The sequence below is a fragment of the Erigeron canadensis genome, chromosome 5 (genome assembly GCF_010389155.1).
Source record: "Erigeron canadensis isolate Cc75 chromosome 5, C_canadensis_v1, whole genome shotgun sequence".
Taxonomy (NCBI): domain Eukaryota; kingdom Viridiplantae; phylum Streptophyta; class Magnoliopsida; order Asterales; family Asteraceae; genus Erigeron; species Erigeron canadensis.
Genome location: NC_057765.1, coordinates 16,967,438 through 16,993,036, shown reverse-complemented (window position 1 = coordinate 16,993,036; position 25,599 = coordinate 16,967,438). Strand labels below are relative to the sequence as shown.

Below are 25,599 nucleotides of genomic sequence, written 5' to 3'. Positions count from 1 at the left end.
CCACCCCCAACAGCAGTAGCAGCAGGTTTCATTGTTATAATTGCATTAAAAAAGGTGAGTACATATTCATATTTTGTTATCATTATTTAGTGTCCAATTTTCATGAACAATACTAACAAAAACACCTAAATATGAGATGTGGATGTAAGATTATGATCATCATTTTTCTTACTACACTCGTTGTTTCTGCGTTATTCACTGTCCTAAATATTCAAGATTCACCGTTAACACAACAACCATTCAGAGCTCTAATTGGGTTAAAAAACACCAAAAGACCCTACTTCAATCCCTCCGAATCAACATCACCGTCGCCGTCCCCATTGCCGACGTTACCTTTTACAGCTCGAGCTCCACTTCATCATGTGCATCGTCGACATCCCAAGGTGTATTTTCCGCCGTCAGAGACAGAAGATGATCGAACAAGAAAGAGGGTTCTGGTTGCGGTTTTTGTGTCGGCTGGTGGAGTCACGCTTATTATATGTCTCCTTATTGGTTTGTTCGTTGGGTGCAGAAAGTTTAGAAAAACAAAGGTAATATCAAACAATGTGAACAAGGTAATTTCGGAATCAATTCCACATAATTTTTATCTTGAATCACCAGGAACTGTCTTAGACCCTTCACCAGTTTGTGTCCCTAAAATAGATTCTTATGATAATGATGCGAGTTTCACGTCACAGAACATCCATCTGAATAACTATGAAGGACACGTGAAACGGTTATCAAGTTCTGAAAACTTGGATGACTCTAGTGATGTTGTGGCTTCATTTCAATCGTTAAAGTTTGATGAAGAGGGTGAACAAGTCTTTTTCGGTTCGCCAATTGGTGAAGAATTAATGGATGTGGAATCTAATTCATCAGATGCTGAATCTTTCCATTCTGTATGCAATTCTCATCATTCCTCTTTTTCAAGAAGAATTTCTGATGCTTCGGTTGGTTGCGACTTATTAATGTCAACATCATCTCGACCATCTCCACCTCCACCTCCACCTCCACCAATGCCGATTCTTTATTCATCTTCATCAACCACAAAAATGCTTAAAACCTTTAGTTCTTCAACGAAACCTGTTTTTTCATTGAGATCAAACCCAACTGCTATTTCTCTACCATCACAAACACTATCTTCACAACCTCCGTTTACTAAAGGAAACCCAGCACCACCACCAACATTATCTCTACCGCCTCCATTTACTAAAAGAAACCCACCACCACCACAAACATTATCTCTACCGCCTTCATTTACTAAAGGAAACCCACCACCTCCACCACCATTGTTTCAATCCACACCAATGGGAAAACACGGAACTCCATTACCAAAATTGAAACCACTTCACTGGGATAAAGTACGAGCTACCACAGACCGTTCAATGGTCTGGGATAAATTGAGATCTAGCTCATTCGAGTAAGTTATTATTATTATTATCATTATTATTATTATTATTATTATTATTTAAATATCACTCTTATTAGAAATTTTTAGAGTTTACAAAAAATTAGGGGAAGCCGAGATACTATTTAGGCGTTACTCCTCTAACTATAACAAAACTAATTCTATTAAATATATGAGCGTTCGCATGCGCACCAATATCTTGAGTCATGGATAACTTTCGAACCCGCTTTATTATTATTATTATTATTATTATTATTATTATTATTATTATTATTATTATTATTATTATTATTATTATTATTATTATATTATTATTGTTTATTATTTTAAAATCAATATCATTAAAAATTGTAGAAGTTACAATAAATTAGTAGGAAGTCGAGATATCCATCTAGTAATAGCAAAACTAATCATATTAGATATATGAGTAGCAACACCTGCACCAATGTCTTGACTCTTGAGCCACATAGAAACTTTGGATTCACTTTAGTAAGATCACTACATCCTTCCCGAGCTTCCCAAAGGAAGAGAATGAGAAGGGGGAAACTCATATACTATATCTACATACTTCACCCCGTATCTGACACATTTACGTTGTTCAACCTCCATCGCCGCATGACCAGGCACAAAGTCAAACAAACCCGTCTGTGTCAAGGGCGATGACCCTCAACTAGACACATACGTCAAGCCCTCCGTCCCTTGAGTAAAGAAACATATCCGGGAGTAAATGGTTGTCTTTTCCTCGATCTAGGATGTCCGATATCAACTTATTTACGAGTTGAAACCTTAAACCGAGAACACATGTCAACAAGGGTGTCACGTACCACATTATGCCAATGTTTAATACCAACAATACCTGCTCATGATAAAACATGCTCCCCATAAATATCCCCGAAAATACCCTAGAACAAGCTGAGCACGACGATATAAAACGTAGATAGGGGAATACCTAACCGATAACATAGAACACACCGGTAGGTAATATTATTTATTATTAAGACATGGGGTCGACCTAGTTTGGAGTTTAAAGCAAAATTTGGTCCCTTTATCGAAAATGTTGAAAATATCGTGACTCGGGATCGTATCGTTGAAAGGGGGAGTCACGAGTTTTTGGAAACCAAATTCAAAATCGGGGAGAACCTGAATTTGTGTTTTGATATAGAAGAATAATAAAATTTGCAATTACATGTAATAAACTTCGAACTTAAATATAATTGTTTAAATATATTAAATTCATACATTAAAGTTTAATCTTAATTATTTATAAATATATATAAAAGAGATAAAATGAAAAAATTTGAACTCTTAGATCTCTCAACATAGTTTTAAAGTCATTAAATTAAAATGATGATTTCATATAATCTTTTTTTAACTTTTTTAGATTACATTGTAATTTAATAAATTTAAATATGGTCATTAAATATGTAAAAAATTCTTACATATTATAATTACCGAAAGTTATTACTTTATGAATATATCTATAAAAAAAATAACTCCTAAATTTTGATTTAACTCTTTTTTAATTACAGTTTTTTATTTGTGTTCCTTATAACATTTTCTTTTGTTTATGTCGTATTTTGTTATCAAATTTTGACTTTATATAAAAATTTTATCATATAATATAATAAATATTGATTAAGGTATTTAGCTTTATATCATTAATATCTTATGATATAAATAAAAGATATTACAGATTTGTATATGGTGCCTAAAAAATAAAAAGATTATAAGAAATAACAATATTACCGTCTTTTAATATATTTTCTTATGTAGACCCTTTGATTAATTGAATGTTGCACAAACAAATTTAGGAAGTCAACTAACATCCTTGCGTGATATGAAGGTATAATTGGTTTCAAATTAACGTCGTCATGACATTTTGCATGCTAGTATTGTGTCCGCTACATCATGCGGGTACTCATCTAGTATTATATAAATTAAACAAGTCATTAAGTATCCCGAATATATAAACAATTTCAGTAGGTAGTATCTATGTTTATCTATAACGTTATTTTATAAAATTTATAATTAACATCATATCATATTTATAATTTTTTACACTAAATATTTTTTAAAATAATAATATCATTAAATCATTATGTCTTATTAATCACTATTACTAATATTAAAAGTTGAATATATATGGAACCTGCGAATTACACGTATTAATCACTATTAATAATATTATAAGTTTTAACAAGAATTTATAAGTTATTAATCACTATTAGTTATACATGGGGAAAGTAAAAATGAGGTTGTCTCACATTCAATTTGGGTAAAAAACCCATGGAGGCCCAATTATGTATTTAATATACAAATAATATTTAGAAAAATTATGTGAGAGTTTTTCACTTAAGTTGAAGGTGAGGTTGTCACACATCCAACTTGGGTGAAAAACTCATGGAGGCCTAATTATGTATTTAATATACAAATAATATTTAAAAATATTATGTGTGGGTTTTTCACCTAAGTTGAATGTTTGACAACCCCACACTCATTTTTCCCATTATATATATATATAATGGTTCTTTGTAGCAATATTCAATAAAAAAATTTTAACAAGCCCGTGTCTCACACGGAGTTCAGAAACAAAAACTTAAACCAATTTAGAATTTTGTTAAAAGTCTCTTATAAAGAGGAAAATGTCGACGGAGTTGATAGAGTTTGACCAAAGTTGACCCGAGTCTTGACTGTTGACCGGATTTTTGTCCGATTCAGCCGAACCCGACTCGTGAAGAAGCCGATTTCGAGTTTGAGTCCGAGTTCCTAACAGAGTTGGCCAAGTTTTGCAACACTGCTTCTTGACTAATAAAGTTCTTTGAGACTTTGACAATTTTAGTTTATACAAAAAATCTAATCAAATTTAGAATTAGCATGGAATGATAATTCACTTTGGAATCTTAGTGGATATGGATAAAGATCCCCTCAAGTTAAGTTGGAAACAACTTTTGGGGAAAATTTAGAAGAATATTGACTCAAAGATGATTCTTATAAAGTATTTTTTTAAACTTTTTAATTTTTAATTACACAATGCTTTATATGTCATTTTACGAGTACATGTTGTGTTTGTTTGTGTATATGCGTATGGTTTCCTATTGATAGAGTTTTCCTTGTTGCATTTTGACTTTTTTCTTTGTGATTACAGTTATTTCTTTAATTTTTCGTTGTTTATAAAACGCATTAGATGCACAGATGATAATTGAAGTCTCGGCGTTGTGGGTCTATATTTGCTAAGTGAATATATAAATAATGTTCTAAAAAGTTTCACTACAGTGGCGGCTCATTAGTAAAGTCTTAGACCTTGTGGTAATTTATTAGGGTTCGAATCTCACTTTCTAAAATTTGAGGAGTGAAATATTGGGGGTTTTCGAGAATCTTGGGTTTTATCACAGGCATACGTGACTCGAGCTCCCAATTGAATATTATTGTGGTGTCTCGAATGCTAACTACTAATTATTAACTACTAACTCGTTATTAAAAATTTTTTTAATATAAAACATTTATTTAAGTAAAATGAGTTTAAAAGAAAAAAAGTAGTAATAGTATCGTTTTAATTAACTTTCAAAAACCATTACAATTCTTTTTTATTTAACGTTCGAATAGTCAGAGTCTATTTGTCTTACTTATCGGTCCCTACGTCCTTCGGGTAGAATGTCATTCGAAATTTCAGTAAACCACAGAGGGAGAAAACCTCATATTAATCCGTCGAATGACACAACAGTTAATAGGAGTAAACATTACCCGCTCAGGATTCGAACCTGGGTCTCCCCAGGCCCAACACTCTCATGGGCGGACTAAGGTTTTACCTCAAATAATAAAAACTATTACAAATAATAACGAGTTAAAGCAATAAATAAAACTAGCATGGTGTCCGTGCAATGTTGCGGCGGTGGCGGCAATACAGTGGTGACGGGTGGCGGCGAATGCTGACGACAACGAATAGAGTAGGCTTTTGATGTAAATGTAATTGATACAATGATTAGTGTAATAATTTTAAGAGTTAAGAGACTGATGGTGTGATTTATTTCATTAAGAATATTTTAGGTATATTGGTAGAGAAAATTAAATTAGTAAATAAAGAATAGGGTGATTTAGAAAATAATAAAAGAATATTTCTGTCATATTGCATAGAGTAACTTTCAACCTTTCTAAAAATTAAGAGAACTACTTTTTTATAATGTTATATAGATATAAATATAGATATATATGAGAAATGAGTTTAATGCCCAAAGGTTATTAGTTAAAATAATACAATATTTAACCTAAAACAAATAAGATAGAATTAGGTAGTGACATGTGTCAATGTAAATTTAAATTTAATTTAAAAACTAGCTAATCAACCCGGTTTAAACACGGACAGTTAAAAATATTAAAAATTAGAAGAAAAAAAAGGACAGAGTAGGTTGTGATTGAGGTTGGGAGTCTAGAACGATGTGGACCACGATTGACCAGGCCGAAAAGATATTTGGGGTGGCGTTCACGGCGTTCTCCTGCATTAGAGGCGTCTAGAGGGGAGAGAACGCTCCACTTCCCAAAGCCTTATAGTCCATTCACCTAAAATATTCATTACAAAGAAAATTTAGTCCATAGGAAGGGTCCAAACCAATATTTATGTAGCTTTTGTATCCTCTTCCTCAAATACTATGAGTCTAACACTAAGTTAACAAAAAATTTCGATACAGATTAATTAAAAGACCTCGGAGGAAAGCTTGTGTTTCCACATATTCTTTAGTTACCTGTTTTTCATAACACAATAATAAGCATTAACCATTAAGTTTGCAGCTAAAAATTAACTTAAAAAATTTTCATTAATTCAATCATCAATTCAAAAACAAACACAATGCAATTCATAGTATCAATGTCATATATTTTTTAGCATGTTGATTTCATGGATTAAGCAAATGTAATTAATAATATACATGTCATCGGATTTATGCTTCTAGTAAAATCCTATTAGTTAAAAAAATATTGATTAGAATAGTGCCATATATGTTCATAAGCAGGCCCATTGGTAGCAAAATTTCAGGTTATCCTATCATCATTATTTGGTTTACAAAGAGAGCATGGATGCTGCAACTAATAGGATTATTTAACTCATATAGCATAAAACAAACGTTTTATATAAAATTGAACATATATATATTATTTATACACACACGTTAACTGATTAGCCATTGAACCATCAAAGCAAGCCTGATGAGCCATAATCCGATCAAATTTCTTGAGAGTACCATTATCGCCTTGAGGTTTTTGATTCCATGTAAAATGTAGGCCAATCATATTAACATCAGACACGTCAAGCTCTTGGACACAGTCATTAAACTCTCTCATAGAGATGTTAATAGTCGAAGACCCCACAGTAGAATCTTCAAGATTTAGAGCAACATTAAAGTCTCCAAGAAGACACCAAGGTACATCACGAACAAAGGCCTTGTGATCAAGTAAGCTCGTCCACATATCTCTTCTATCAATATATCTGTTATAGGCATAAATGAAAGAGCAGAAACAACTTTTTTACTAGATTTAATAATATCGAACGCATGAATAACTTGGTCAGATTGATTAGAATAATCACATCAACCAAATCAGGGTTCCAACCCAAAATAATACGAGAGCCTTTCTTGCACAGATTCCCATTAGACGCCCAACTCCACTTCCAAAAAATCTTTGAACACAATTTTTAATGATTAGTAGAAGATATATGTGACTCAAGAATTGCACAAACACATAATTGATTATCCAAAATGACCTGTCGAACCTCATTCTGTTTAGGGGCTTGGTTCATTCCACTTATGTTCCATGATGCGATGTTATACATTCAGAACATTGGAACTGAGAGTGCTTGCCCCCTTGTTATCTTTTCCCACAGTTTCAGAATACTCATCATAAACATTCTCCTCAAAGTCACTATCAGAATCAGCAACAGTATTAGGATGATCAAGTCTTAAATTACCCTGCGCAACAGCCAAAACCTCTTCTAATACCCCATCATGAACGTCCCTTACATCAGTCGCCACTTTCAAACAAGATACATCGTCTACCTCCACAGCTGAAAATTTGTTACTTGTTTCCACCTGAACATTAGTAGAAGAAGAAACCTGTTTTGTGGGGAATTTTGAACCACGACCCTTAAAATCAGGATTGAGTGGCTTCGGGAAACCACTATGGGAAGTAGGAGCCCCACTTGAAACTTGTATGTGATGATAAGTAAATTGTGGTTTAGGTTTAGTAAACGGAACCCGAGCAACCCGTTTCCCTTTTGTCACCTTGTTTCATTTTACCTTTCTTACGTGCAACTATATTAAAACCATCCTCCATGATCGTCTCGATGCTAGCTTAGGTTTAGATGGACAGGAAGAATCGTTATGCCCAAATACCATACAATGGGAATAGTGAGGAGGCTTCCATTCGTATTCAACATAAACCACTTTTTTAGAAAATCCACTCTTTTAAACTCGGAATTGCCACAACTATTTGATCACTCAGCTTAGTCTTTGAATCAAGTTCTATCAAGGCTCGAGCATAACTGTGTCTTCCTCAGGAATCAAAACACATCTGACTGATATAAGAGTCTAACAACATTGGCTTACCAATCTTTGATGCGATCATGCTAAGTCCATCTTCAATATAGGGCACTAAAGGTATGTCATAAAGCTTCACCCAAACCGAAATGGTAGTTAAATCCTGTTTCGGCAATGAAGAATTGGGTGACCATTCATTAAGAATAATAGGAGCAGATCGTACCGACCATGGATCCTTTCCAATAGTTTTTCCATACCGTCACGTGAATCAAATTGAAAAAAGAAAAATCCAGCATCATTACCGGCTTCAAACCAAACTTTGGTTTGATTAATTTATTTAAATTGTGATGCACTAAAAATTATTGGTAAATCAAATTGTAGTATGGTAGAATAAAAATCAACTTTACAATTTATATATATATATATATGGGAAATGTTAGGTAAAGCATGCAGTACCTATCTTAGGTAAAAATTTAGGGAAAATGTTAGGTAAAGCATGCAGTACCTTTCTTTGGTCATTTGATAGCTTATGAATTGTATGGAATCCTTATGTTGAGTTAATCACATGAACTATAGAACTAGAATCACTCACACATGTATTAATAGATACATCAAGCATAAGAGAATCAAATATTTCAAAAAGTAACTTACCTTTTTAGCTAGCAACACCTTGAATTTAGGGCAATCTGGGCACAATCAGAATTGCTCGTCAAGGACTTAAAGCTAGAGGGAATAGCACCATGATTAGGCCTTTTGAACTGTACTTGTAGTCTTATTACTGTTATATCGTTCCTCTTAATGGAATTAGCAGTGGTAGTAAAGTGAACAACTTTAGGTTGGTCCAACTTAAGGCGACCATTTTCTTGAACACACATTGCTATTAGTTCACTCATCGACACTTAATCCTTCACAGTGTTATAATTATATTTGAAGGTGTAGAAATGAGCAAGCAATGCGTCGTTATAAAGTATACAAGAAAGATGTCAGAGACTTCCATTTTTTAGGACTCTAAATCATGTCAGTCATCTTCATTATGTGTTCACAAATACTGTTATTTCCTTTGTATTTAAGCTACTTGCGCACGCTTTAGACTTTCCCTTGAAGTGATATCTCCTCAGATACTGAGATTTAAGGAGTTCTTAACCATTATAATTGACAAGCGATTCGCCCTATTCCACTTAAAAATTAGCTTTTTTAGCTGCACAAAAGTTAGCAGTTTTAGCAGTGGGTTCATTATGGCGAATGACATAGTCAAGGTCTAGAATCTACAAAGTTAGAGATAATTAATCTTTTCATGAAGCAAAGTTTGCATCAGTAATTGACTTAATGCCTAAGTTAGGTACTACAGTGGAAATAAGGAGGATAAATTAAAAATAAAATAAAAAAATATTTAGGATACAAGTAATAGAAGATTATTATAATAATGCCTAAATAAGTAGGCCTAATAATAATATTTTTATAGTGACATGATTAGCTATCTTAGGCAGATTAAACAATATCTATAAAAGTAATGGAACTAAAGTAATGCCTAAAACTAACTAAGGGCTAATAATAATGTTCCTCATAATTAGATATCTAAGGCTTATTAAGTAATGTCTCTAAAAGTAATGGAACTAACGTAATGCCTAAAATACGTAAGAGGCTAATGTAATGTTCCTTGGAATAATGAGACTATGACCATTATTATAGTAATGAAACTAGTGATAGGTAAGCTTATTGTAAACACCAAAACAATAAGCTAAAGTAAGGCTCTACTTAGATGTTACATCACCTTTGGGCAGAAATAACTAATATCTAAGTATAAATGAGCATTAGGGTCATGCAACACAACGCTTATCTTTTGACCTTTGGGCACAAAATTGAGAATCGTGTATATTATGCATGCAAATAGTCCTTTTGACACACAAAGCATATTAAATCACCTTTGGGCAGAATTAATACAATTAGTGTTCATTATGTAAAAGGAAAAGATCGCAACATGAGAATCACATTTGACCTTTGGGCATAATTGATAAAACCATGTACATTAGTGCGAAGCCCCTAAATTATGGGGTTAAAATTTTAGGGACAAATTTTGCCATAAATTTTTTTTTTCTTCTTTTTTTTAATGGAAAAATCATATTTGATAAGAAGAACTCAACAAGTTATGATTTAACTCGACAAGGTCGAAATCAATAAAAGTTGGTCTTGATTTTTAGCAAAAAATGAATGAGGCCGAGATCAACACATTAGTAGTCGAACTCAACTTTTATAGCTAGATTAAGCAAGTCGAACTCAACCAAGAGAAAATTAATTAAGGTTGATCTCGACTTGAAATAAGGTCGAATTCTATAAAAGACTAAATCAAAAAACGACTTGAAATAAGGTCGAATTCAATAAAGACTAAATCAAAAAACGACTTGAAATAAGGTCGAATTCAATAAAGACTAAATCAAAATCGACTTAAAATAACGTCGAATTCAATAAAGCCTAAATCAAAAAACTAACTTATTTCATCGAATTCAATAAAGTCTAAATCAAAAAACTAATTTATTTCATCGAATTCAATAAAGTCTAAATCAAAATCGACTTTAAAATAGGTTGAATTCAATAAAGTTTAAATCAAAATCGACTTAAAATAATGTCGAATTCAATAAAAACTAAATCAAAATCAACAAATAAGGTTCGATTCAATAATAAGATAAGTTCAACCATTCATGATTAGATCTCCTCTTCCTTTTTACAATTGTAAGCGGTCGAAATAAATTGTTTTGATTGTCAATCATAAATAAAAAATGACGATGAAAAGCAATTTTTATTTTTAATTTTTTAATATCTTTTAGCGGCAACAAAGTAGAAACATAACAATGTTGTTATAATTTCACCGTTCCAACCATTTACGAAACAAACATAATACAAATACGAATCAATAGATCAATAAAAAACCAATGACTCTATACCATATGTTGGAATTAATATGATTCGTATTGTAAACATAATGAAAACATAATAATAATAATAATGTGTATCTGACGATCGAGAGGACCTCATAAGAGCAATAATGTTTACCATTGATGTTGGGTTCCCAAAACAAGATGATTGTTATAATGATGAGATTAAGAATATGGGAGAGAAAATACACACACAAAAATGAGATTAAGATTAGGGTTAAAAGTGTTGTACATGGTTCTCTATTTATAGAGAGAACATTTACAACTTTAGCCCCTGGTATTTAATATGTGTAATATAAGTCCGCGTAGTTTCAATCATCTAATGAGAAACCGTATAATATGTCTTTAAGAGTAAATACGCCCATCGTATAGTTACTAGACATAGGGATTTCAGTTATCGTCAATTATCATATCACGAATGATAAACGATCAGTAACGGTCACATTTAACGTGGTTCCAACAGTGTTATGTAAAAATTTAAGGGAGACTATGTATATTTATCAAATTCAAAGCTTTAATTTGTAACTTTTTTTAATTGACGCTACCTAATCTTAGGTAAAGTCTGCAGTACGGATCATTTTTCCATATATAGAAGTGTCTAACAGTGCATTAAGATGCATCACAAAAAAGATAATTTGTTAAAAAAGTTTTTTTCAAGTTGAAAAAATAACAAAAATACTCTTAATTTTCAACACATTTCTAACTCACACATTAAATCTACCCAATATGTTCTTGAAATTTTACACCCATATTTGTCTAAACTATCTATCTCCTTTATTAATTAATTTAAATATTTTCACCTAATATCTCTATAATATTCTTAATAAAGTTATCTATAAAAGATTCATCTTTTAACCATAAAATAACTACACTACCATTTATGTTAATTACGTTTAGATTTATAACTACATTGTTACCACCCGCCACTAGCACCACCCGTTGCCGTCACCGTCGCCGTATTGCGCGTGTACTCGTCTCGTTAGAATATAAAGAGTTGAAATTAACAAACAAATTCAGCACGTTTCACCCTATTACGCAGCTAATGCATCAAATTTGGTAAGATCTCATTTAGTATCCCATTTAGTATATACCACTCCAGTTTATAATGTAACTACCATTGCCAGCTTTTATTGGTAAGATCTCATTTAGTATCCCATCCGACGATTGTAGTTTTGTCTTAGTTATTGGGAATAGTTACTCATTTTGTCATATATTAAGTGTCTTATTTTGATTTTTTGACCAATTTTGACAGTAAAATTTTTTGTTTGTTTTATATAACACTTTATATAACGTATATAACCTGATTAAGCTTTGAATGTACTTTTCATTGATATAACTTTCATCGACTAATATATAATACAAACAAAAATATTTAAGGTAAAAATCGGAAAAAAAAAAGACTTGAGCAGCTAAAATAGGACCATTAAAATAGGTTTGAGCAAGTATTTTATAACAACTAACCCCTTAATGCCTGAGCGGAGCCAAGCACCATATCTCTCTCTCAACATATATTAGTCAACATAGAATAAAAATATGTATTTGAATACTTTCAGGTTTGATGAGGATGTGATCGAGTCGCTCTTTGGGTACAATTTACACAATTGTAATGATCAAGATTTAAAAAGCAAAAGCCCGTCTCCTAATCAACATGTTCTCGAGCCCAAAAGACTTCAGAATGTAACTATACTGCTAAAAGCTCTCAACGCTACCACAGAACAAGTCTGCCATGCACTTATTGAAGGTAAATAGGTTATCGCGAGAATCTATTTCTTTTTCGAAAACCATGAGAACTTAAAGATATTTATTATCTATAATACACGTTTTTTAAATAGTTCACATTAACTTAAAAAAAAAAATCATATTTGACCAAAAAAAAATTTGGTTAAATACATGTAATATTATATTAATAAAACTTGATATATTCCTATGTGAACAAATTAAACATGTGAATATATATGTAACTAGATTATTTTCCTGCGTAACATGCGAGATAAAAATATTAAATTTTTATAATAAAATAATTAATTAGTGTAAATAAGACATTAAAAATTAATGATACTATTATTCAAAAACGTTTTGTATCAAAGATTGCTAATAGAAAATGTTTTGTAAAATGATAATATGGAGTTTAATACAAATACTACCAGGTGAAAAATGATATTATTATTTGAGAATGGTTTTTAGTATATGGCTTGTAGGATATTCGTTATATATCTTTGTAAAAATTAAAAACATGTTTATTGATTGTAGCTATAAATTTCTCAATATCAAATTATCTCTTTAATAATATTCAATATTCAAAATATATATATATATATCATATACATCTAATAAAAACAATAATATTTTATATTAGTAATGTTTTGTAGCACAATATAGTATTTACTCAAATAATTTATAGAGACTTAAATTGTTTTTAAAATGTTTGTTTTTTCTAGTCATGTACTTATAAATTATTCAATTCAAATATTATACTCTTGATTTAAGTCCCGTGATATTTGTCCAAAAAACTGATGTGAATATTGACACAACTCATTTAATTTATTAAATTCATATAAAAGTTTATAAAGAACATAATGATCTAAAAAAGATACTATTTTGAAAGTATAGAAAGAATTTAATGAAGGGTTAAATACCGTAGAATGTAACTAACTATAATCAAATGTCTGTAATAGGAACGAAATAAGGTTGAACATTGTATGTTAACAACTTGATAAATTGTCCAAATAGTGTGATATGACATACGTGGTAACCCATTTTAGCCATCACGTGTAGGTTTTTTGATTGGTCAGTTCATGATTTGAATCTTTACTATGTTTTAACACACAATGTCCAATCTGATAGTTGGTTCTCACTTTAGACATTTGATCATAGTTAGTTACATTTCAACGTATTTAACCCTAAAATAAATTAAGTATAAAAGGTACATCATACATATGTATTTGCTGTTAAAAAAAGTATGTAGATTTTAATGTATTTAAACTTAATTACTAAAATAATAGTAATGATCATGAACAAATTGTGTATTCATAGGTCAGAAATAGTTCCTACTAATGTTAAAAAATCAATGTAAATTAAAATAGGGGTTGTATTTGCATGGATTTTCAGTTATATCTATTTTTTTTTTTTAGCTTTGTCTATTGTCACTTTTTTCCCCTTTTTTTTTAAAAAAAAAAAAAACAATTTCCAACTCTATTCAAAGGTATTTTCTATTTTTTTTTTTGTGATAGTGAATTAGTGATGATATTCAATGTTTTTATGATTTTATTGTCGTCTAATGTTTATTGTTAATTTATGTTTTTTCACTCATTGTGATAAAAAAAGATTTGTCAAGTTTGTTAGGGTCTTAGGGATGTTGGTTTTTGTAACAATTACTAACTATTTATTTTAGGAAATAAAAGCTTCAAATTTGGTAGTATGTCATTTTTGACAATGTATTGTAATCTATACTCTCCAATAAAGTAAATGCCATTTTTCTAAAAAAAAACTTAAGCCTTTGAACCTTTAGTCTAATAACTGTCAATACTCATTAATCTATTCAATGGTTCAAAAGACCCTTATCCCCTAACCTAGCGTTACCTCACACACAAAATAAAAAAACAAATATTCTTTACAGTACCGCCCTCTTTCCTTAACCGACAACAGATTTTTTAACTGCCGCTTTTTAGAAATGTCGTGGTAACACGCTTATAGTATGTTTTTCTCATTTATATATCCGTTATTAGATTTTTAAATACGTTCAATTTAATTTACATAGTTTTTTTGGTAGTTAAATGTTACTCATTATAAATTTGATTGATTATAAATGTCTTTATAAAAACTTTGAAAAAATTGATTCAAAAAAATTTATTTAAAATTTATGAACAATCATTAACTAAATATATCAAATAATAATGTCTTTGACTTGAGTTAGTCATTAACACATACATGCGTTAAATATCCTTAAACATAAATGTATAATTTAGTATTGACTAATTTAGTATATATATCCTTAAACGTAAATGTATAATTTAGTATTGACTAATTTAGTATATATATTTAATAATTTAGTAAGTTAATCTATATATGGTAGATGATCTAAGCAAAAAAATCTAAAGGTTAAAATTCAATCTTGCTTTTCAGCTAAGGGTTATGGATTTTTTAAAAATAATTTTAATAGGCTCTTTTATTATTATTGAGAGACTGTACATTTTTTTTATAAGAGAATATTCTAATTAATATGAACTTTTAGTAATTTTACATATGAATAGAATCATTCGCTAATGATATACGAGTAATACATAATTTTATGAGTTAATTTTTATTACATATCTTTGGGTTATGTTATATTTTTAACTTACATACCTCTAAGGTAAATTCTTGTATCATCTTGGGTTATGTTATAATTTTAACTTACATATCTCTAAGGTGAATTCTTGTATCATCATGCACATCTCACCCTAACATATCCTTGAGGGTATTTTGTCTTCTTAACTATAAAACACCTTTTATTCTCCTTCCTGTTCTTTTAAAGATCAAACTCATATTCTATTCGGTTGTGGAAGATGATGCAGTTTTAGGTATTTTTTTCTGTTTAATATAAGAGAAAAGACAAAATTATCCTCATATGTGATGCGCAATTTGATCTAACAGAGTCCAATTAATGGACGTTAAGTGATGGGTAGGCACTCGTACAAAAGGTCACAATAAAAATATGTAACGATAAAAATAAAAAGGTGAAACTTGATAATATGAAAATTAACTCTAATTTTAAAGTTTTTGCGATTCTTAAAAAAAAGAATAATATATTTTATGCAAGGTTCAATCTAGACGTGGTTTTGTATGGGTTTTCAAAATACCACATTAATCCTTACTAGTTATAACACCCGGGACACTTTACACACACTTTACAAACAAAAATATATAATTATTTATATTATTTGTTGATATACTTTTTGTTTAAAATACTCAAATGATAACAGTTTGTTTAGATATTCAAAATTTAGGGTTAAAAGAGTAACATATAAAAATATGAATTTAGTATCCCTTTACTTATATAAATAAAACAAGATTGTTTTTAGAAAGTTTTTACTTTTGTGGCATTCCATCAGTTTTTCCTAAACTATTTTTAAAAGATATATGATGTCGTAATAGATTTTCTTTTCTTTCAAAAACTATTTTTTATATTAGGCAATATGCCATTTTTTTCATATTATTTTTTTAACCTTAATTTTTTTAATTAATATGAAAAATAATCAACTGTTTCGTAACTCTTTAATTTTAGTTTCATATCTACCATTTATTTACTAAACATATAGGCAAACAAGCTAATAAGCAAACTATTGAAACAAACCAGCCTACAAGTAGAAATAAAGTTGCGATTCAAGATCACTTGTAGTAAGCAATATTTGCCCCCTTAAAATGTATCAAGAAGGTGTGTTCGTAGTCTCCAATTGTTCAGCCCTTTGGTAATATTTAGACTTCCTTTAAACCTAATAGTTGCTAACTTATGTCGCAACACGTCCACTATTATCTTCTAAATGTTTAGTAAGATGGAATGAAAAGAGTGCAAATAATATGAGAATTACTTCTCTTGTTTGGTAGTATCAAAGAATAAAAATAATGTGGTAGAAAGGGGAACACACTTCCATTCTCATCAATCCATGCAAAATGGCGAGAAATGATGAAAATGAAATCAAAATATATTTTTTCTTTTATTTTTTATGTGTTTTTATATATTATTTTTAGTTATTTATATTATGATAGAATAATTACATTTATGTAATTTTTTTATATAAAAAAGTTACATTAATTTTGTCTGTTTTTTATATTTATCTTTTGTTACTGTTTGTACTAAACAACATAATTATTTTCTTTTTCTATATACACATTTTCTTTCATATCATTTATATTCTCTATTGCATTTTTATTTTTATGATTATCTCCTACCAGACAGTAACCGTAGTGAACTCTTTTCATTTAATGGAAATTTTTGTTAAAACAAGTGTCTTTGAAATAGAAAATTGCTAAGTAGGGACTCAAATGTTTGGTTTACAAAGTATTACGGAGTATTTGTGAACTTGTTAACCCCGGGCCCGCGGTTTCTGTAACCTGAGTTAAGAAAACTCGGAGTTCTACCTTTTATTTGTCACATTCGTTGCCACGTTTTAGAAAAAAGGCATGACCCGACTTTGGTAACTCGGCACTTTGAGAGCATGCACAAATGTGGCATAGTGAAGGCAGACCTTAAGTTGCTGAAACTCATCTCATAACAAACGGAACCCTGAGTTTCCTAAGCTCATTGATACCGTTTTGCAAACCAAATCTTTGACTACCCTACTTTTACAACTTTCTTTTTAAAAATGCCTGTTATACAAAAAAATATTAAATCTTGTTTGATGTGATAAACATTTGATTTCGTTCTTTCGTTTTAGGAAATGGCTTGAATATACAACAGTTAGAAGTACTTGTAAAGATGGAACCCACAAAAGAAGAAGCAGCTAAACTAACAACATCCAAAAGTAAATTGGATCCGGCTGAAACATTTGTTGCATCACTACTGGATATACCGTACGCCTTCTCACGAATCGAAGCATTGCTGTATCGAGAAACCTTTAAAGATGAGCTAACTCACCTCCGTAAGACCTTCTCAATCCTAGAGGTACAATCATATCCTTATATTAGTGTTCAGGCCCGTCCAATGGATGGGTGGTTTCAAAATATATTAATCAAAATTAAAAAATTAGAATTCAATTGTATTAAATAGATATTAAATAAAATTAAAATAGCTATAAATCAAACATAAAACGATTCAAAGTATGAACTATTAAAAAGTAAATGACTTATTTGAAGTTAAAATCGTCATAGCTTTTGAAAAACTTCTTTGTAAACCACGTTCGTTGTACGATCGGGCGTCCATGTTTGTCACAAATAAGGATTTTCAATCCTTTCCAGCTTTTAACCCTAGACATTGCAACGTATAGTTGGTCATGAGTGAAAATTGGCTTAGATAATTAAAACCGAAAGAGAGAAAAAACTCGATGAATGGATTTCGATCACGTCCTCAATTAAGGAACGTAAAGTGATGGTACTCCGTATTTCTCTTTTTCAACCCTTGCCAATGCCCAACTTGGATGGTCATCTAAGTATAAAGGTTAAAAGAAGGCAGGTACTCTATATCCTCCAATATGCAGTTGCGTATGGTCATCAGTAACACCTGTCTTTATTATGAGCTCTTAGAAAAAGAGTTATGGGTGTTAGACCTTTAGTTATAGGTACCTTAAGCATATCATGAATGTATTCAATACGAGTATTTAGTTTCCTCTACTTGTTCAAACTATTACTGTTTGAAAAAAATAATCTCATATTGAATCTAAGGCAGCTCCTTTCAAACTGTTACTGTTATATAAATTAGGGTAGCTAACTTTATCACAATAAGTCTTCAATATGTTACTAATATGGAGTTACTTATGAGTCAACTGATAAATTTCCAACAACACTAAGTGACTACACGTTATGTCATGATAACTAAGGTTGATAACAGTTCCTTATGACTCTTTCATAAGATAATTATGTCTGCTGACATAAGGATGTGCCCTGAAATTAACATTATGTTTCCTCTAAATAAGACGAAAATAAGAGTTCAGAGTAGTCAAACAAATTTAATCTTCTCATTTCCTTTTATAGTTCAAATTATAGTCTTTCGTTTCTTATACTTATATCAGTCTAGTGATCCAGCAATGTAGTCAATATCTAAACGAGTTCGGACTTGAACATACATAAGGCTTCCAACTAATTAAGCATATATAAGGCTTCTAAGCATATGGAAATAATCTCATTTATCCTATTAGCCTCTAAGGATCTGCTAAGTACAAAAGCTTATGGGAAGAAAATAATATCCCGTCAGATCTATCATGTCAAATATGAGTTACCATTGCTTTGACATTATGTAACATATACTTGTCAAAAGAATGTCATCTATATAATGACAAGTTTACATTATTTGCTCCCACTCATCTTTAAGTAGGTACATTAATCCACTTAAATACTCATGAAAAGAATTGCATTATAACTTCATCAAAATCCACTTATATCAACCCATATGTGGATTTTTATTGACTTACAGACTAAGTGTTCTTCACCTTCAGTTAAGAATTATAAGGTTCCCTTATGAATATGTAAGTTATGAAAGTTGTTTTAATATCCATATAATGTAGCTCTAAATCATAATAAGCTACTGAAACAACAATGATCCTTAAAAAAACCTTGTAAGACAGGCAAGTAGGTTCTTTGATAACTTATATCCTCTTGAGTTGAGCCATTATGCAATCAATCATTGTTTTAAAATAATAACCTTTTCATTTGAATTTAGTTTAGTTCCAGTAAGGTGATTCAACCAAAATCTAAACGTTATTCTAATTTGTGAGGTCAAGCTGCCAACAGTAGCTTTATGACATTTAAAAGATTAATTATTGCTTAGTGCATAATCAGAAAAGGTATAAAATCAGTAAACTTTCCAACATTCATTTCGACTCTAATCAACTAAGGTATATAATCATCAAGGTTAGTAGATCTTTTGGATCTAGATTGATGAACCTCGTGAGTTGATTATTGGGTTTATTAAAATTTCAGATTTATAGATCTTGGTTAATTATCAGGTATATTAAGAGCAACATTTATTTCTAAGTGTGTAGAAGTTGGTAAAGTCTGGTAGACAAGAGGAGTAATCGGAGTGAAATTTAATGAGTCTCCCCCCCCCCCCCCCCACCTCTTGTACTTATGGAGAGTCCAAACCATAACTTTACTACTCCCACTAAGCTTAGAAATCCTTAGAAATTCAGCATGCTTATGGTCAACATTATATTAAGACCAAAACAAAATCTAATAGAGAAACAAATTAATGATGTTTATAACTTTATATCATTTTCTCTTATTGAGGATTACATGAGGTTCCATGTAAGAAATCTAAGTTTGCCCATATTCAATAGGTATCAATTAAACTTTGTTAGGAGTAATATTAGATACTAAGGAGACAAGTCGTTATAGGGCAGTATCATGCACAAGAGGTGTATTTTAAGGTAAGAACAAATTGTCACTTCCCCACCTCTTGAAACTTTTGCAAGTTATATTCAGGATACATAATGCTCCCACTAATCTCTAAAAATCTCTAAGAACTCAGTATGAGAAGTTTCAAATGATACTGTGATGTTGGAAACTATACATATATGTTAGACTTCATTACCTTATTGTCCTGATTTCATAAGAAATTATAAAGGACAAATTTAGAAGGAATCATAGTAAATATATATGAATAGATTTCTCTAAGGCTTTTGGTCACTTTAGATATATTAGATAAAAAATATGTCTGAATATTCCATTTAGCTTAGGACATTTAACACATGCTAAAGTCACTAAGAATGAGATTTAATAAGAATTTATCCTTCGTCATATTTGCTCATGAATTTTGGTCTTAATGGATGAAATTCATATGTCTCATTGTCATTTTGTCAAATTATTCATTTTCATGATAACAAAAGGTTGTGAAAGTGCATTATATAAGCTAGTCTATGATAAGGGTTTCTATCCAGAAAATGATAACCAATAAGATGAGTTTAAAGCTAATAGTGATTGTGGGTCAATAAACCATGTAACAGTCAATGTTATAGCTTTAGTATTGATACCATATTCCGATCAGTAATCCAGAATATGTACCTAAATCCAGAATATGTAAGGTACATAAAGCCTATATGAACAGTCATTAGGGTTCTTTCAACCTTAATCACTTACTCTCATAGTAGTTATGGATTTTTAGTAAGAAAACACATAGAATTAGATTTAATGCATCATGTGTTAATTGAAATATTAATATTAGCAGACTTAAGTATCATTAATTTATATCTAGTTATCTAAGCCCGCTGGTTCCATAAATTATGGATAGTGTTATTGCGCGTGCCAATAGCATAACCGTGCAAGATAACTTTCCTTTCGGAAAACCTTAGAGCTGGAAAACTGACCTTAGAATTATCCTTATTAAAGTTTAGTGGTAGTTAATTAGGTGAATACTATCCAGATTCTAGTTTCAGGCATTCATTTTCCTGTATGTATAGTGCTATCAACAAACTCATTTTTCTTTGGTATTTCTGAGTCTTATAGTTGATTTTTAAGGCATCTAATCGTACTAATAGAAAAGTCATTATTTAAGGCACTAAGAAACTTAACTGATTTTCATGTATAAGCCCTCTAGATTAAGAGACAAGACATTCGATATTAGGATGTATTCCCAGTTGCCATTTAACCATTTATTTAGAAATTGTGTTTGCATGATTTAGGAATTATTTTGATTCTTCCATTTTTCACAGAATACACATTAGTCTGTGAATTTTATAAGCTGGAATAGCTCATCTAATATGAATCACAAAGGAGTTATTGTTTTGTATAAGAGACATAAGTATTACTTATCACACTTCTTATGCTCAAGTTATCTTCCTAATACTTTTATCGGAAAGAGCAATGGGTGTGTCATGTCTTGAGGAAAAACAAGACTCGGTAAGAGCAAAATATAGTGAAACTTATGATGAAGCAAAACTACTAAGGCATTTGTAATTAGAGTAGATTAATGTTGAGATTTAAAGCTAATGAAGAATCTAATAGGGCAGAATTTATTTAGATTGAAGATGTGATATTTTACTATAACACAAAAATAGTGGACTAAGTAATATTCTACTTAAATAATTGCGTTCACTTTGGTTAGTAACAATTATCTAAGCATTAGGAATAACATGTGCAAGGTAAATGTAACACATCACCTTTGGGAAGAAGCGAGACAAATGAGTTTAGTGCACATGTAAAGTTTGTCAGACATGAATGTAACACATCAGCTTTGGCCAGAAGTGAAACTTTCAAGTACTTAGGGCAGATGTCATGTTTATGTCAATGAACAAATTTTAATAAATATGCAATATAAGTACAACACATCACTTTTGGGCAGAAGTGTGAAATTCATGCATATTAAACTAATGTCATATATGTGTCTATCTTAGCATCTAAGGACATTTGGACACACATTTATATGACTAAGATTGTTCATTACGTTAGACATAAATTTCATGACAATGCTTAGTTACACTAAATGACAGTGTAAGAGTAGCATATCACCTTTGGGCAGAAGTGTACCTTGATAAGGTCATTTAGTTAAGCTAGATAATATCAATCAAATAAAATAACTTGAATAATTAGGTTTTATAAAACATGATTTAGGTTTTATAAATCTAAGGAACTTAACACTCAAATTTGACGCTAAATGAGTTCCCGGTAAAAAGGATTAGTTATCGGTAAACTTAAGTTCGCAAAAAAAGTTCATAATGCAACGAGAAAGATTTTATGGATGTGATAAAATTTAGGTTTCAATAGATATATCGCCAACTTTAGTTTTGGATATTTAAGATAATTAGTTAAATACTATTTTGCAAAACTCGGGGACAAAGCTACTAAATTTAGGAAGCCTTATCACATCCTAATTTAATCACTAAAATTTAGGTGATTTATCCTAATTGATTTCGATAAAACATGAGGATTTCGAATAAATATATTTGATTCAAGATTGAACAACGAAATCTTATAAGTTTTCTCATGAAGGTCACGATGAACATTATGTACATATTATGTGCACGAGTAAGATTCAAGGTGATCATATACAAAATCAATAACTAATACAATATTGTAAAACTAAAAGTTCATGAAGTTACAATACGTAAACAACATGCCATTACTAATCGTAAATAATGTTTTGTTCTGATTGTAAAAGAACAATTAATGACAATATAATCATATGTCAATTTATAATATAAAAATATGATCGCTCGATTTCTTCGGTCGATCAAAACTGAAACTTTAAAAGGTTTTTCCTTTTCATGCCCGGCAGTCGTCAAAACAAAAAACATCAAAAAGTTTTAATTTACTTTTTCCTTTTGTATTGAATATATATTTTTCATTCAATATATTGGCCCAAAATACATTGATTCATTAATTAAAACTAACAAACCAATTGAAAGTAAAATAGTGGGCTGGCATAAATCCTTTTGCCGACATGTTATTTATGTTTTGTGGCGGCGAACAAACGAAAGGAAAAAAAAACGATTTTATTCTATTACCATCGAATCAGAAATAAAAAAATAGCATAATTGATTTATCAACGTCGCTCTGATACCACATGTTGATCAATTATTGTATAAAATAAACACATAATAGATTAGGGATGTATACCTGATCATCCGGTAACCGCAGAGGAAGAAGACACCATGACTCAGTTGAGAGTCGGGTTCCCGTTTAGGGTGTGTTCTAAGGATGTGTTATGAGTAGAGAGTGAGATAAAGGTGTTGGTGTTCTTATCTAATGAATAAATCTCCGTAATGATCTCTCTCTATATATAGCACACCCAAGGTGAAACCCTAATTAATACGTAAGGGTAATTACGTCCATCAAATAATTACCCTATTAATTATGTAGGGTAATTAGATCAATGATCATTATAATTAGATAAATGATTATAAGGGCCAAATATATATATATATATATAAATACATAAATTTATATATTTATTCTAACAAATATATTGATTTTTAGACTAGGAAAAGAATGATACACGAAGATTCATAGAGCAAAATATGCATTGATGCACAAAAATTTTTATGGTACATAGTGATTTTTAGTTATATACAAGTATAATTTACTAGCAAAATTGAAGATCTTGACCATTAAATTAAAAATAATGAACTAAGATTTAAAGATGATTTTTGAATCTTAACTTTAGAGGATCTTAATCCAAATATAATAAAAGCGGATAAATTAAGTTTTTTTTCAAAAAATATGAGGCGGTCTAATAATGATTTACTCGTATAAGGTAGTAAAATAAGATAAATTATTTGTTTTATTTTTAACCATAATGTATATATATATGTGTGTGTACTTGTGTTTTTTTTGTTCTTTTAATGACTAAATGAAACAAGTCGACACTCATTTGCTAGCCTATCTACCGTTAAAATCTTGCACAAATTTTTATTCACACATACATATATACCAGACCATAGTAGAAATTTTAAAATTTGAAGAAAGTTGTTCACAACTTCACATTGATGAGCATAAACGAGTATAAAAGCCCATATAAACATAATAAATTCCAATTGAATTTAATACGAGTACAAATGAATTTTTTTCAGAGTTGGATATATATTTTTATATACAGAAATTGTGTTAGTGACTGTTTTCATGTCTTGATTGGATCAGGAGGCATGCAAAGAACTGAGATCAAGTCGGCTATTCCTGAAACTACTAGAGGCGGTGCTAAAAACGGGGAACAGAATGAATATAGGAACAATAAGGGGAGGGGCAAAAGCATTTAAGCTTGATGCATTGCTTAAGCTTGCTGATGTAAAAGGAACGGACGGAAAAACTACATTACTTCATTTTGTAGTACAAGAATTAGTTCGTTCGGAAGGCATTAGAGTGTCTGAGAGTATTATAGGAAAGATTAATGAAAAAACCAAGAAAAGATACATTAAAGATAAAGACAAAGACGAGGACTATCGAAACATGGGTTTGGAACTTGTAGCTGGACTGAGTACTGAACTATGCAATGTGAAGAAAACGGCCACCATAGACTTTGATGTCATTGCAGGCTCAGTATCTAATCTATCACAAGGTATGGATAAACTACAAACGTTGGTGAATAAAGATTTGTTGATGGAAGAACAGACTTGTAGCTTTGTCGAAATCATGAAATCCTTCTTGTATTATGCCAAAAAACATATGGAGGAATTGGAAGAAGACGAACAGAGAGTCTTAGAACTTGTGAAAGAGATTAGTGAATACTTCCATGGTGATATGAGTAAAGACGACGTAAATCCACTTCAGATCTTTGTGATAATAAGAGATTTCTTGGCAATGTTGGATCTTGTGTGTAGGGAATTGAGGAGATCCAAAGGCTTTGGTCATCCCAACACTTTTGCATCATTTCAGTAGATGTGTGATTCTTGTAGATAGTAAGAAGTTATTCTAGTTATTAGTGTGTGTACAAAATTCATTATATATGAATAATATCATTTCTATAACTATTTTCAGTCAATAGTTTTACGGTAAAAGTTTTTTTGGTTAATCACCTTTATTAGAAATTTGCAACAACAACATCACACGGCAGTACAATTCCCAAGAACAAATCCAAATTATGTAGATGACATATTGATTGTGCATCAAATTGACCATGAAGAAATTTAGGGTTTGTTAGGGTTTATTGGCGATTACCCGAAGGTAGAGCAATGCTTCTTTACGCCAATTGATATGTGTTTAGGGTTGTGTGTGTGCGGCTGATTCAAGCACGTCAAATGGAACATGTAACTCTATACGCACAGACTCAATATCGAACATAAATAGAAATCGACAAATCTGTTTGAAAAATAAGTATACTTTCCACCCCAAAACTTGTAAAAAGATGGGCTACGAAACTCACCTTAAAAGTGTTATGAAAGTATAACGAACGAGTACGACAAACACAGTCAAAGTCCACGACAATCAACACCTATCAATAATATATGACAAGTCACAATGACAGTCTTTTGTCTTAAGTCTTAGCCTATTAGAAATGCCTTTAAGTCCATATGTCTTTATTTAACTTCTAAATGGACGTTTATTAGAAATGACAAGACTCGAATAAACCGAACAAGAGTCTGGATTTGACACCAATGTCCTTTCTTAAGTTCAAAATACATTATTTTATCAATACAACCTGATT

General features: G+C 30.6%; 1 protein-coding gene across 1 annotated transcript; it reads left to right on the top strand.

The window, feature by feature from the left end:
* LOC122600909 (formin-like protein 11) lies at positions 1 to 24,936 on the top strand. The gene is made up of 4 exons (XM_043773686.1): positions 1 to 1,399; positions 12,392 to 12,579; positions 17,252 to 17,478; positions 24,099 to 24,936. Exons 1-4 carry the CDS (start codon positions 132 to 134, stop codon positions 24,831 to 24,833), a joined length of 2,418 nt encoding a protein of 805 aa, XP_043629621.1. The 5' UTR covers positions 1 to 131; the 3' UTR covers positions 24,834 to 24,936.
* The last annotated feature ends 663 nt before the right edge of the window (positions 24,937 to 25,599 follow it).